The 14,312-nt window shown below is 49.7% G+C and overlaps 1 protein-coding gene across 5 annotated transcripts in view; it reads left to right on the forward strand.

Moving 5' to 3' along the window:
- Vti1a (vesicle transport through interaction with t-SNAREs 1A) overlaps nucleotides 1-2,850 on the forward strand; it is a 306,273-nt gene extending 303,423 nt beyond the window's left edge. For 4 of the 5 annotated variants that reach the window (XM_031390720.1, XM_031390722.1, XM_031390718.1 and 1 more), the window contains one exon: nucleotides 153-2,850. In XM_031390720.1, the coding sequence (XP_031246580.1) occupies nucleotides 153-246 (94 nt within the window). In that variant the 3' untranslated portion in view covers nucleotides 247-2,850. The remainder of the gene's footprint in view (nucleotides 1-152) is intronic. The other variant, XM_031390719.1, reaches the window with a different exon arrangement.
- The last annotated feature ends 11,462 nt before the right edge of the window (nucleotides 2,851-14,312 follow it).

Consider the following 14,312-nt stretch of genomic DNA (forward strand, 5'->3'; position numbering starts at 1 on the left):
GCTGTGTGGCTGTAGTGGTGTGTGTGTGTGTGTGTGTGTGTGTGTGTGTGTGTGTACTCACAGGCTGTAGTTTCTTTAGCCAGCTTGGCTTGGGCAGTGTTTGCAGAACACCTTTCACTCACCCGTGTGCATTTCTCTTCTGTCTCCCACAGAATCATCCAAAATCGCATTCTGCTCGTCATCCTGGGGATCATCGTGGTCATCACCATCCTGACGGCCATCACTTTCTTTGTCAAAGGACACTGATGCATCTGCTCTCCCTTGATAAACAGTGATCTTGGCTTGTTATGAGTAATTAAGACAAAATGGTCACATGAATCATTCTTTCATGCTGACAGGCCCCGAGTGGCCCTCTGTCTCTCCCTTGCCACTGCTGAGCTGAGTGCAGAGTGTAGATGCGTTTTCTAGTCCTGTCTGCATGAGGGTGGGTTTCCTCTCTGAGATTGGTCTTTGCCCAGATTTGTTGATTTTTGTAGGGAAAGGTGAATGCTCATTTGCCTTTAGGTAACTTCATGTGCTGTCCAAAATCGCCTTGGTAACACCCTTCCTTGCCTTGTGGGCATGCCTAGGGTCCTGGGCTGAGAGAGGCATGATGACTCAGTCACAGGAGCGTCTGTGTGTCACGTACCTCTCTCTACCAAACAGGCTTTCTGAGCTGTCCATGGATAAAATGCCAGAAAAATCAGAGGCCAGAGCCCCAGGTCAGCCACGCCCTTTCCCATCGTAGTGAGTCCGGCTATTCTGCCTGTGCAACTTCATTGCAAAGGGGTGGATTTACTGTCACCTGTCCAGAGATGTGACTTAGTGTTTTTCCTGGCTTTTTTTATTGCACACATATGTATGTGTATGTATATTTTGCCCAAGAGTTTTTTTTGCTGAAGCTGCTCAATGCCCACTTTTCCCAACTTTGGTTACTGGCAACAAGAAATATTCCCCTGTCTTCCTCAAAAGCCATTCTCCCCAGAATTTGCTGGCAGCACAAGCATTGGCACAGTATTTAACTGTGACCACAACTCCCCTGGCCTGTTTCTGGCCTGTTTCTCTATCTTCTCAGTTTTAATGTGAGCTCAGTCAACAGCAGCCCTCGCCTACACAAAAGGTCTGAGAAGGTTCTGGCCACATCCCTTCCAGTACCAGAGACAGCAAGCATGAGCCTTCCAGAGAGCCAGAGCAGGGTCTGCTGCTGTGACACGTGCTATGCGGTGACAACAATGGGCGGGTCCACTAGGAAAACACAAACAAGCAAACAAACAGGGGCCCTCGGTGGGGAGTGCCCACTAGCCTCTTTCAAAGAATGAATTGCAGACCACTACACAAGAACCACTTCCATTTTTAGAGACAACCATTTAGCAAAGCCTGCCTCAGTTCTCCATGCATTCAACCCTCTAGCATGCTCCGTCATTTTCTTCCCTTTCTTTTTGTCTGGGGTAACTGGGAATTGTGTTCAAAATTAGTTCATTTGTGATCAGGCTTAAAAGTTCCCAAGCTGAGGTCACTTCCCCTCTAGTCATGAAGCAAATGTGTTCCTCTTCAGACATCGTAGGCCCTTACAGGGCTGCAAGCACTATCTTCTTAATATAATTGGCAGCTTTGAATTCTTGAAAAGCCAACCTGTTCTCTTCATAAAAAATGCTAACCACCTGTGCTCATGGAGTAAGATCATGCTGCAGTTGATCTCCCACCACACACACACACACACACACACACACACACACACACACACACACTCAGAAGAGAACCATTATAGTAGAGAAGAAATACAATACAAAATCCACCAGAGGACTTATGCTCGTGGAAACAGGCAAGGCCTGTATGTGTTCAGATGAATCATTTATTATTGTGTAAATAAAGGTGTAGTCTCTGTGTTTGGAAGGATGGCGTGGGATTTGGGCTGAACAAAGTAGGACAGCAGAGGAGACAGGCTGGAAGCTGCGCTACCTTTCCTGTCAGCTAAAGGGACCAGCTCAGCAAGAACCTTTTATCCTGATAACTGAATTCTGGACATCCTAAATGTATCAAAGAAACCATTAAAAAGCAAGGAGACAACCTGGGTCTGCAGTGTTGATGCTGGTGGAGGAGGTCAAGGCCTCTGGTGGCCTCTTCGGAAATACTGGTTCTTAGTTAAGAGTATACCTGAGTCCTGAGCCATCTCTCCCACTTTCCTCTGTCCTCCCATGTTGCATTTTCCCAAAGCCACCTAACAGGCAGGCTGAAGCTGAGCACCGGCTCTTGCTGGCCTCTAAGTAGTTCACCAAAACCTGCATTCGTGCTGAAGTAGATGAAATGAGAAGGAAGGGAGGCATCTGCCACTCGCCTTTCTGACTCTCTGCCTGGTGTTCTCTTGGCGATCGCCAGTGATATTGGCCCAGCTCAACCCTGGCAGTGGAAATCTGTGAACCAGTAATGCTTGGGCTAACAGCTCCATCACATCCCCTGAGAGTGGCCGCCCCATTCAGGCCAGGCCCACCAAGGGTGGGAACTGGTCTAAACATCCCTTGTCAGCCTTGTGTCCCCCTGATGTCATGGGAAGAACACAGAAGAGCCCTGGAGCCGGGGCGATACCCTCCCGACCTCTCTGACCACCAAGGACGGGCAAAGGCGCACTGCTCTGAAGCAGGTGTCTGTGTGTGGAAGGTTCTAGGTTCTTATTATGTATCTGTCAGTTGTTGAGTATTTGTGAAGTTGGGAGCCTTTGTTTAAAAGTGCTTGGGAGGTGAGGGGGCTCGAAATGACAGCATGGGGGAGGAGGAAGAGGAGGAAGCCCTTACCATATAAAATTCATGCAGACTAAACAGTTTCTCTGACGGTATAAATAAAGTGGAAGCAACCCTGCTCCAGAATCAAAAGCAATTTAATTAAAGTCTCTTAAGTTGTAAAGAGTTTTAAATGTTCCGGGTTGCAGGAGGATGCCTGCAGATCCAGCGGGCCTGACGTCAGCGGGCAGGCCTGGGCTGCGGGGCCATTTGCTATTCTGTTTCAGGCTGGCTGGATTGTCTTATTTTGGAACCAGCTTGGTGGGGGGTTTGCTTTGCTACTGCTTCTGAGCCCTGAGCTTCAAAGGCTGAAATTAATGGCGAACAAAATTGTGCGGCTCTGGCCGTCCCATGCGGGGCGAGCCCATTGAGGGTTATCATTAAGTAAAGAAATAAAGAGGGGGGGGGAAGCCTGCCTGCTCCAAAAACCTCATCAGATAATGACCTCCGTGATTGGGTTTTCATTACCAAGCAGCATCCAGAGATTACCAACTCATGGAAGAAGGGAGGAGGGAGAGAAAGGAAGACAAGCCACTGTCTCTTTCTCTCTCTCTCTCCCTCTCTCTCTCTTTTGCACATCTTTTCTTTAAAACTGTCAGATCATTTCAGTATTTCAAATCCGAGGAAAACAGCCTGCCTGCTGCTGTATTTGAAGTTGTAATGGTGTCAAAAAGTCACGACTGACTGACAGCCGTCAGTCCCAGAGGGGCTCATTAAATCATAAAAACTTGACAAGGAAATAATTGCGCATGGCCAGCGACTTGGCGCCTGTTTAGACGGTTTTATTGTCTTTCATTATCAGTCCCCGCCATTACGTTCATTAACAAATTGCATTAAACAACTGTTAAGGGCTAATGATTTGTTTATCGCTTTTTTTATTATTATTATTTAAACATTAGCTGTGTCATGTGGTACCCCAGCAGCCTCTTGCCATCATCTGACTGAATATTTTTCCACTCTGAGCCCTGGGTACTGTTGGAATATGAAATAGATTATTCATTACTCTCCTCTTTGCCACTGATTTGGTTTCATGTAGTGTCTTCCACAGAGAAAGATGAAAACTTGTCAAAAATAGGTTATATCTTATTCGAAGGGGCAACAATAGCAGCAGGTACAGGCACACTTTAATATTTAATTAAGGTTGATGTTAACCCCTTTCAATGACTTCAGCTCTAAGTTACATTTAAATGCGGAAGAGAAAAATAATTGTTCTTAATTTGCAACCTGTTTGGCAGGCATTCTTCGATGGACTTACTGGAAATTTAGAGGGGAATTTTTAAATAATGAAATTTCCCGTCATAAATATTTATAGTAGTTTGTCTACGTAGCTGAGAGCTGAGGACAGCAATGATTTCCTCATCAGTAGCCGTGAACTGATTAGCCTCTCCGGGTGCTCTGCTTGGGAACAAGGTGGCAAAATGTTATCTGGAGAGGCCCACAGTCAGGGATGTGCATTGTGGTGGCCCACGCCTCTTTGAAAGGAAGTGCTGGGTTCCCAGCCCAAGGGCCACTTGCCTTGCCCTTCAACTGAGAGCGGTTGGGAGAGACTGGTCCTCAGTGAGGGCGAGCAGGAAAGGCCTACAGACAGCTAGCTGTGAGTCAGGCTTTGCTGACACACGAAGGTGTGTTGGGTGTCTCCGGCCTCTGTAGTCAGCCTGAGCTCATTATAACCCAAACTTCCCTAACGGGCAACAGGATCTGCCCTGTGCACGGACTGACCTTCCACCCTTTTCCTTTCTGGGGCTTGCCATCGGTGAATTGATCGGCTTTTCCATGGGCCGCAACCTCAAGGGGCCGGAGAGAACAAAGCCCTAGCATGGGCATCTGAAATCAGAAGTCAGCCCTCTGCTACATCCGGTCCGCAGTTCGTTTGTTTACTTTACATAACGTAGAAGCCACGGCTTTCAGGACTGGGGTGCGCTGGTAAAGAGGGGGACCAGGGTACCTTTTCTCCATCCTGTGACGGCGTATCGCTCCCCCTCTCCCCCTCTCCCAGCCTTAGATCATGAGTGTGCTCTTTGCTGGGTACTGGAGGTCTAAGTATCACTCACCAAGGACAGACGGGTCCTGCAGCAGTCATGTGCTAGCCAAGCAGGCCTAAGTGGATCTCCTCTCAGATCCACTTGATCCCTGCGGATGTAGAAATAGTGGCCCCACCTGGGTCTGCCGGGCCTCCAGGCTGTAGCCCACATTAGTCACGTGACAACTCACCTCCCTTATAGGGACCTCCACGCCTCCGCAGAAGACGCTAGAACCATTTTCCCAGTGGGGAGGAAGATGGTGTGGTAAGCCACCCCCGGTGGAAAGGTACTGCCTGCAACAGGAAACTGTCCTCTGTCCTGACCTCACCCAATGCTGGGTGGGACCTGCTGATGTTAACATGACCCAAGGCTTGGGTTTCTGTCCCTTGCCTGGGATGCATCAGGCACCGCACAGTGACACCGGCTAAGCTGTCCACATAAAGTGATCGGTGGGCCAAGGTGACTCGGTGAACAGATCCATACAGGCCCGAACCAAATAGGCACTGCACCAAGATGGGTGATGCTCAAGGGTGGCCAGGAGCATCCAGCACAGACAGGAAATGAGTGCGTTCCTGGAGCCCAGGCATCCAGGGGCACCCTTCCCACTGTGGCCTGGGGCAACTCTCTCTCTTATGACTCCAGTCAGTGCCAGCTTACCAGAGGCAAGTGGCCAAAACAAGATGTGTGGGGGGCTTGGAGCAAAGGACTGAAGAGTGAACTGAGAGATCCAGTGAGGAGTTGGAGCAATGGGCTCAGCTCAGACAAGAGCAAGGGAGTCAGTCACTCTAAGCCCTTCATGCCTTTCCTCAAGAGGAGCCAGTGAAGTGACAACTGCTCATATTAGCCATGCTATCCCCATCCTCCCTGGCTCCAGACTCACACGGGTGGGGGGGGTGAGGGGAGTCGGGAAGGAGTGTCCCCTCTTCTATAAATAAGGGGGGGTATCCAGTTGAGGGGGAACCGGCTACCGGCAGAGCACGGGCCTGTGAATCTGTGATTCCCACCCCTCCTTTTCTTCATCCAAACAGGCCCTTTGGCATGAATAATAGCTGGGGAGCCCAGGGAGGAGCAACGCTGCCTCTGCATCAGTATTGATCTGCAGCCCTCACAGCCACCAGGGGCTGCCTGGGCTTTTCCTGCGGGCAAGACCTTGCTGGGCAGCATCCTTGCTCCTCCCCAGGCCTCCCCAAGGTGTGTTGAGGAGGAGCCAGGAAGGTGGGGTGGACAGAGCCCAGGCACTTTCCACAGCTCCACACAGCTTCCATGCCCCCAAAGTTTTCTGTTTTCAACTGATTTTGCCACAAAAAGCACGTTTAGGGAGAACCAGATTTTTGTTTGTTTGTTTCTGATGAACCCCCACAGAGCTGGGAATGAACACCTCCTCAGGCCCCAGCATCTCTTCAGAAAGTTCTGCCGAGGGCCCAGGCCGCAGAGGTATCCTCAGCCAACTGAAGAAGGCCCTGCGTTGGGCCGAGAACCGCGCATACTTTACTGAGACAACCTGGTGGCCCTCTCTGCCTGCCCTGCCCTGGTTATATGGCTCCTCTGTACAGAAAGTTCCAAGGCCTTCAACCCCTGAGGGACACAGTACTGCGAGGTCAGCTAGGCACATGTATGGGAACACCTGAATCCTATCACAGCAGTCCTTGACTTCTGGCTTACAATGCTGGGGAAACGCAGATTCGGCTTTCCCAGGGGCCTCAGCTGCACCAACGGATTCCTCTGGTTGAGACGTCTGCCCCTCTCCTGATGATGTCTGACCCATTTCGGATGTCCACATCTTGAGGTATGGCCATGCCCCGAAGCTGCTTCTGTCTCAGCCCCTCAGGGTTGTAGAGTCACGGGCGCCATCTTGCCCTAAAGGCTCACACAGACCTGTACCCTTGGCCAGATTACCAAGGAGACATGGAGTCTGAGGACAGACTCTACCAATGAGTGAGGCGTGTGGGTCCGCTGGCAGTCCTCATGAGAAAGGTGGAAGATGAGCACGGGGGTTAGGGTAGGTGGCCCTGGGTCTGCCACCGGGTCCCCCATCAGCTTTGCCAGCCTCGGGGTCCGACAAGTCCCAGGCCTCTGTTGTGCGGGTTTGACATGTGGAGAAGGATCCAGAATGGATTGCTTACGTCCCGAGTGGACCCCTGGCGGCCTTGGCTGAGGAGACCTGGCTATGCTCAATTTGCATGTCTCAGCTTTCACAGCATTTTTGAAGAAAGGGAGGTATTAGAGTGAGGAGAACCAGGTGGTTCCACGAAGCTCTTCCCTGACTGCCCCCAACCCCTGTTCAAAAGAGAACTGGAGTCAGATTTACTCATCCTGTCCGTGAATATTTATAGGCACCTACTATGTGCCAGGCCTCAAAGACATAGGTTTAAGGGGAAGTCCTGTCCATGAATATTTATAAGCACCTACTATGTGCCAAGCTCCAAAGACATAGGTTTAAGGGGAAGTCAGAGAGGCTCTCTGTTCCAGGTTAGAGGTCTGAAAGTGTTCCCCTCCCAGCATCCCAGTTTGCTTTCTGATCTCAGACTCAGGATCCCGAAGTGTCATGGAGAGGCCACTGCCCTTGCTGCCTCTGCCACTGTGCCCAATATCCACCACCCATCCCCATGAGCTTCATGGCAAAGCACACTCATGATGCGACGTCAGGCTGTCTTCCTCCGTGACATCTCCATGACCGCGTTTGCAGAGATCCAAGAGGAGGCCAGCAGGAATCCTCTTCAGCTGTGGGTGGGCAGGTCCCCGTCATCACTGCTTCTGCACCCAGGACGGCCCTTGAAAGGGAGACAGGAATGGGGAATGGTTAGATCAGGGCTGACTTGGAGGGTGGGGTCTTTTTTATGAAAAAGGTTTGACTTGGCGGGCAACAGAAGCCCAAAATATCATAAAAGAGAAAAAAGTTGCAGAGTGGCTAAGAGGTGCACTGCGGGAGTGTTTCTGAGTTTGAACGAGGTGGATGCTCCGTGCAGAACAGTGAGCGGGGAGGAAATGGAGCAAGAGACATTTCAAAGGCTTCTGTGCCCTCCGCCTCCTCCCCACTACCCCCCATGCAGAAAGGGGAGATAGAAACGGTTGTATCAACCTCCATACCTATCCCCTCTCCCAGGCAGTGAAGAAATTGATGTTAGGGCATCTAATATTGGGGCAAACAGAGTCTGGGCACCCCTGCACATGCAACCATGTTCCAGCCTATGGCAGCCCTCTCTGAACTCCTCTGTGAAGAAAGAGGAGACCCACAGAGCAGGGCATTGTGTGTGCGTGCGTGTGCGTGTGCGTGTGCGTGTGCGTGTGTGTGTGTTGGACAGGGTAGGCAGGGAGTTGAACCACCATCCTCCATGCTCAGTGCTGAGCCGGCCATGCTGGCCAGCCTACACTTGTTTCCAGATGGAGGGAGAACAGTATTTACTGAAGATCTTCCAGCAAGTTGATAGCAGAGCCAGGAGTTTGCTCGAGGCCTTCAGTGCTCCCCTGCACAAAGAGGTGTCACTTCCAGTGGCACAAGCTGGAGATTTTGTCTTTGTGACCCTCCATTCCCACCCCATTCCTCTGACCTCAGGAGCCCCAGCCTAAAACAGTCACAGCCCTCAGCTCAGAACCCACAGAGCTAGTAGTCACTGGAGTAGAGCTGGCTTCCTGCCATTAGTGCTAAAGCTCCCACTGTGTGCAAACGTTGACTCCATTCCTGTTGGCTAGGACTCCTCCTTCCTCTCTGCTCCCAGAGAACAAGCAGAGAAATGGCCCACTTGGCATCTTAGCGGAGCTCCTAAGGCCCCGCTAGGAAGGCATCTCTAGGCTCTTTCCCTCCCATGTGGTGTCTTCTCAGCCACTCTTCCCCCAAAACACATGTGAGAAACAGTTCACACAGTTAGGAGCACCACCACTGTGAAGCTGAGCCCAGGACAGACTTTCAGAACTCTGCTGCCCGTGTCAAGGGTGCTGATTCTCTGACAGTGGCCCTGGGTACTGGCAGGCATGGCTAATGGACATTCATACCCAGGCTCAACCTGGCAGGGAGACTGATGAAACCTTGATCTTTTTCCATCCGGGCCTCTTCTGGGTCACCCGGGACCGGGTCTTAGGGTTCTAGACCCTGCAGTCCACTGGCCTGGGGTAAGGACTCTGCAAGCCACGTTCTACCCTCCCTGAGTTTTTCAGCAAATAGGAAAAATGGGGCTAGAAAGTCTCTGGGAAAAGAGACTCCGGCAACTCCCAGCTATCCACAGTAATGTAAAAGGAATGTTCCTAATAAGAGTCGTGCTTTGGGGAAGGAGGGCAGTCTCTTATATGTAGAATCTTCTAGAAGGATAAGACCCATGGCATGATAGACTTCTGAACAATTTTGGATGCAGAGGCCCCAGGCTCAGAAGAACTTCATACTTAAAGAGTAATACTCTGTAGTTGAACTAAAATTCTTAACAATCTAAGCTTTATAAGTGTTTTGTTTGTTTGTTTGTTTGGTTGGTTGGTTGTTTTTTGCTTTGTTTTGTTTGATAAGGATAGTAGACTACGACCTGAGGACTTGGGATATCCCATAACCTCTTAGGATATCCCATAACTTCTTGGGATATCCCATAACCTCTTGGAATATCCCATAACCCCTTGAGATATCCCATAACCTCTTGGTCCATTTCTCAGGGGCTCACTCCTCCACACCCTAGAGCCTATCTCCACTCAGCACAGCATCCCAGACCCACAAAACTGCTTTCAACCTACCCCTAAGGTAGAGATTGACACAAGGAGAGTAGAGTATTACCAATTGCATATGACTCCAAGGAGAACGCCATGTGGATGAGTCTGTTGCTCATCTCATCCAGGTGCCTGCCATGTCTCTAGAGCCCGAGAAGGTTGTCCACCTGTAGTGGGTGCAGATAGAAGGCTGTGGGGAGGGGGAGGCATTGGATGTGTGGTGCTAGTCCAGTGTCTGGCAGTGCTGTGGGTGCCCCAAGTTGTGCTAGGCCTATAGGGGTCTGAGGGAACACCACAGCAGGCAGCTCCAAGCACAAGGGGCTTCTCTTCACCCTGAGGCCAACAGTCTCTTCAGGCCAATGCGGTACCCTGCTGAGACGAGCCCTGATAAGCAGTGTACAGCTTGGATGACTCCGCGTACATGTTAAGTATCCCATTTTCCAGCTGAATCTGGTGTCATATAATATAAAGGTGAATGGTGAGAAACATGATAAGAAATTGAATTTGGACAGATAGCATTGCCAAATTAAAGGCACTGTGACAAGCTGGAAATGTCTGCCTTTTAAATTTTTTTATTTTTAATCGTGAATATGTATATGGGTCTGTGTGCATATAGGTAGGCATGTGTGTGAAAGTGTTGGATCCCCCTGCTGCCCCCCCCCAGCTGAAGTTGCAGGCAGTTGTGAGGCACAGACGTGAGTCCCCTACAAAAGCAGTATGTTCTTTTAACCCCTTTTATCTCTTCAGGTTATGCCTGCTTTTATTAATAAGGAGTCCCACATTTTCATTTAGCCCTGGGTCTCCCAAATTATGTAGCCAGACCAGCCAGATGCATGAGCTTCTCTCTTGTGCATCTATTTCCCTATCAGAAAAACTGATGCACATAAAGCTTGTCCCTCAAAAGTCTTGGCCCATTAAGCACCTGAGTATGGAGAAGACCTAGCAAGAGGCCAGATGGGTGTAGTGGGGTCACCTCCAAGTCCCCGCATGAAGGACGATCATGAATTTTGAAACAAAGAGACCCTGTTTCAACAAAGGAAACAAGCAGGGGGATTGAAAGATTTAGAAGCCATCGAGGCGCTGTGGAGATAGATGGTCAGCAGTCAGGAGCCCTGGGTTCAATTCCCAGCACCCATGTGGCAGCTCACAGCTGTTTGTAACTCCAAGATCTGACACTCTCACACAGCCATACAGGCAAGCAAAACACCAGTGCTTATACAATAAAAATAAATGAGAAAAGGAGGAGGAGGAGGAAGAGAAAAGAAGAAGGAAGAAGAGGAGAGGAAGAAGAAAGAGGGAAGAGAACAAAGGGGAGGAGGAGGAAAAGGAGAAGGAGGAGAAGGAAAAGAAGAAGAAGGAGGAGAGGACAGGAGGAGAAGGAGGAGGACGAGGAGGAAGAGGAGGAGGAAGAGAAGAGAAGAAGGAAGAAGGGGGAGGAGAGGAGGAGGAGGAAAAGAAGAAGGAAGAAGAGGGAGAGGACAGGAGGAGAGGAGGAGGAGGAGGATGAGGAGGATGAGGACGAGGAGGATGTGGACGAGGAGGACAAGGAGGAGGAGGAGGAGGAGGACAAGGAGGAGGAGGAGGAGGAGGAGGAGGAGGAGGAGGAGGAGGAGGAGGAAGCAGCAGCCGCCTCTGCCACCCCCAGCGAGCCTTGGAGTCCCAGGTCCCAAGTTTCAAGTTTTGTTTTGTTGCTTGCCTTGATTGGCCTTTGCTCTCTCTGTTTGGCTTCTTTTGTTTTGTGGTCTGGGGGTTGTTTGGCATTTTGAGACAGGCTCTCACCATGTGGCCCAGCAGCCTTAAAAACAAGCTCTTCTTCCTCTAAGGAGACCTGGAGTGGCTCCTAGAGAAAGTGCAGGCCCTCTTGAGGTCTGACTCTCACTGACTGCTCAGGCTTTTGCCTCAGGTCCTCTCGTTGGGTGTTACATCCGGGAACCGGGAACCCCACACAGATCCCCATGGAGACTTTAAGCACCAAAGATGCAATTTGGAAACCGACGGCAATAAAAGTTCATCTGGCTCAAAAGCTGAGGCCCTAACATTGTGCAGAGCACTAGCCTTGACCCATCATCACTCAGCAGCTGGATTCCAGGCCTAGGATGCCGAGCTCAATCCAAAGTCCAGCACAAGGAGGGTGAGCATCTGCCAAGGTCCAAACCTGGAGCAAGTGACCATTCAGCACGGTCATGGTGGGGCCCAGGAGACATTAGTTACAACTGTTTGGTTTCTCCAGCTCTCCTGGATGGGAGTTCTCCCCCGTTAGTACTGGGTGGGTTTGGAGGATTTCCTGCACAGCTTTCTGACTGATGACTTCTGGCTGCAGCTCATCTTTCCTGATGGTGATTCATTAGGCCTGAAAGCCGCTCCAGAGTGGGTTTAGAACCCATGTAGTACATAGTGTGTTAAACTGAGATCTGCTAATTAATCGCTCTTCTTGTGTAACAGAGCGATAGCGCTCCTTCCCCAAGGAATTGCAATTTCATGGTTCCTAATGATGCTACGATTACATTATCTGCATCGCTTAGGCTGGGGTGTCAGGAGCAGCACGTGGAGCCTGTCTCGGGGATGGGGGAGAAATCACATGGAACCCAAGCAGGTGGGGGAGGGGAGGTAGACTGGCCTGTGCTTATTTATGCACAGCTGTTTTAACATCTCACTCAGGAATTAGTCCCGAGTCCCAGAGACTCCCAGCTCCACAGTGCCTCTTTCCCGAGAACCTCACATTTTATCTCTAATATTCACAGAGCGGTGGTTTATTAATAAATCTGTGTATTTGCTGTATTCCACAACGTAATTTATCTCAGCATTTATTTTTATTAGATCTAGTAGAAATGTGGTTCTGCCTGTTATTGGTATAAGTAATACGTTTCGATGGCTGTTTCCTGAACTGAAGTAAAATGTAAACTGTCTAGTTCCAAGGCTTGCTGTTTCTTTTGCACTTTTTTTCTTCCTAGTGGAAAGGTAGGTGTGATAAAAGTTTGTGCCCAGCATTCTGGACTGTGAACACAGTACACTGTCACTTTTTAAAGATGGCGACATCCAGAAGGCTCTTTTTCAAGGTTGTATCTTGTTTTCGTTTGTGTGGTGTCTGCTTGGGTTACAGCAATTCCAAATTGCTGTGTGTCCTGGTGGAAGCCACCTCAGCTCAGGTCCCAGCCACCTTATTGAGACTGAGTCCCTCGTTAGCCTGGAGCTCAGCAGCCATACTAGCCTAGCTGCAGCCATACTAGCCTAGCTGCAGCCATACTAGCCTAGCTGCAGCCATACTAGCCTAGCTGCAGCCATACTAGCCTAGCTGCAGCCATACTAGCCTAGCTGCAGCCATACTAGCCTAGCTGCAGCCATACTAGCCTAGCTGCAGCCATACTAGCCTAGCTGCAGCCATACTAGCCTAGCTGCAGCCATACTAGCCTAGCTGGTCTACTGAGCTCCCGGGATCTGCCTGTCTCTGCCTCCCAGCTAGCTCCAGCCCTCGTGTTTGCAAGGTAAGCATTTTACCAACACCACTACCCACCCCCACCCCCAGCCTCCTTGATCTTATGAGAAAAGGCCTCCCATGTTGTATAGGCTTTCAACAGCTCTGGACTCAAAACAGGTTTTGTGCCTTATCCTGGCTAAGAATTTTTGTGCTTTTAATTAAAGTTTTCGTTTATAGCTGGGCATGGTGGTGCTCACCTCTAATCCCAGCACTCAGGAAGCAGAGGCAGGCAGAGCTCTGAATTCAAGGCCAGCCTGGACTACAGAGTGAGTCACAGGACAGCTAGAGCTACTCCAAGATACCCTGTCTCAAAAAAAAAAAAAATATATATATATATATATATATATATATATTGTGTATGTATAGGTGTTTGAGGCAAAACATATCTATATCTATATCTATAACTATATACTAATTTTCTGCCGACTTCTCAGAGAGATGGCAGGCCTGACTCTGAGCGTGCTCGCTCCTTCCTGCCATGGAGAGCTTGGGTCATTAACTCATCCCCCCACTGAGCCTCAGAGACGGTTGCACTCAAATGGAAGAAAGCTGCAAAGATCCCATTAGGTACCCATTGGCACCCACCTTCAAACATGTGAGAGACTGACCTTGTCGCACGCATCATGGGTGAATATAAACATGTGCGTCTGTAGCATAGCATATAAATACTGCTTTTTATTGCTGTTTGGGTTTTGGTTTTGGTTTTTTCTATACAGATTTCTCATGGTGGGAGAGGGGTTAAGATATTTCAAGAACATTGCATACTCTTATAATCGCCGCACTGAGAAGGCTGAGGCAGGGGGATCTGCAGAACAAGGCCAGCTTGAGAGATCCTGTCTCATGGAGGACAGGACTTTATAGGAGGGAACTGTTGGAAATCATGGGCCAGGCAAGGGAGGTGCCTTTGGTGCTCACACTCCAGTGTCAGAGACAGACAGGCAGAGAAAAAGAAGGCCAGCATGATCCACACAGGAGACAGGCTCACAAAACCAAGCACTGGCACGTAGCTCAGGGACAGGACATATGCCAAGCTCAAGGCTCAGAGCTCAGCACCAAAATCTATTCATTACAACATATTCTTTCTGGGGGCTAGAAATGGCTCAGCAGTTAAGAAAATATACTGCTCCTGCAAAGGACTAGAACTCAGTACCCAGCATGCCTGGAAGCTAACCTTTGTAACTCCCAGTCCACACAATATGATTCACTCTTCTGGCCTCTAATATTGACACCTGCCATCTCTCTCTCTCTCTTTCTCTCTCTCTGCCTCTCTCTCTCCTCTCTCTCTCTGCCCATTTCTGTCTCTTTCATACACACACATATGCACTCATACACACTTGTACACGCACACATTTATACACAGACTCACACTCATACACACAA

This window comes from Mastomys coucha, unplaced genomic scaffold (assembly GCF_008632895.1).
Source record: "Mastomys coucha isolate ucsf_1 unplaced genomic scaffold, UCSF_Mcou_1 pScaffold21, whole genome shotgun sequence".
Taxonomy (NCBI): domain Eukaryota; kingdom Metazoa; phylum Chordata; class Mammalia; order Rodentia; family Muridae; genus Mastomys; species Mastomys coucha.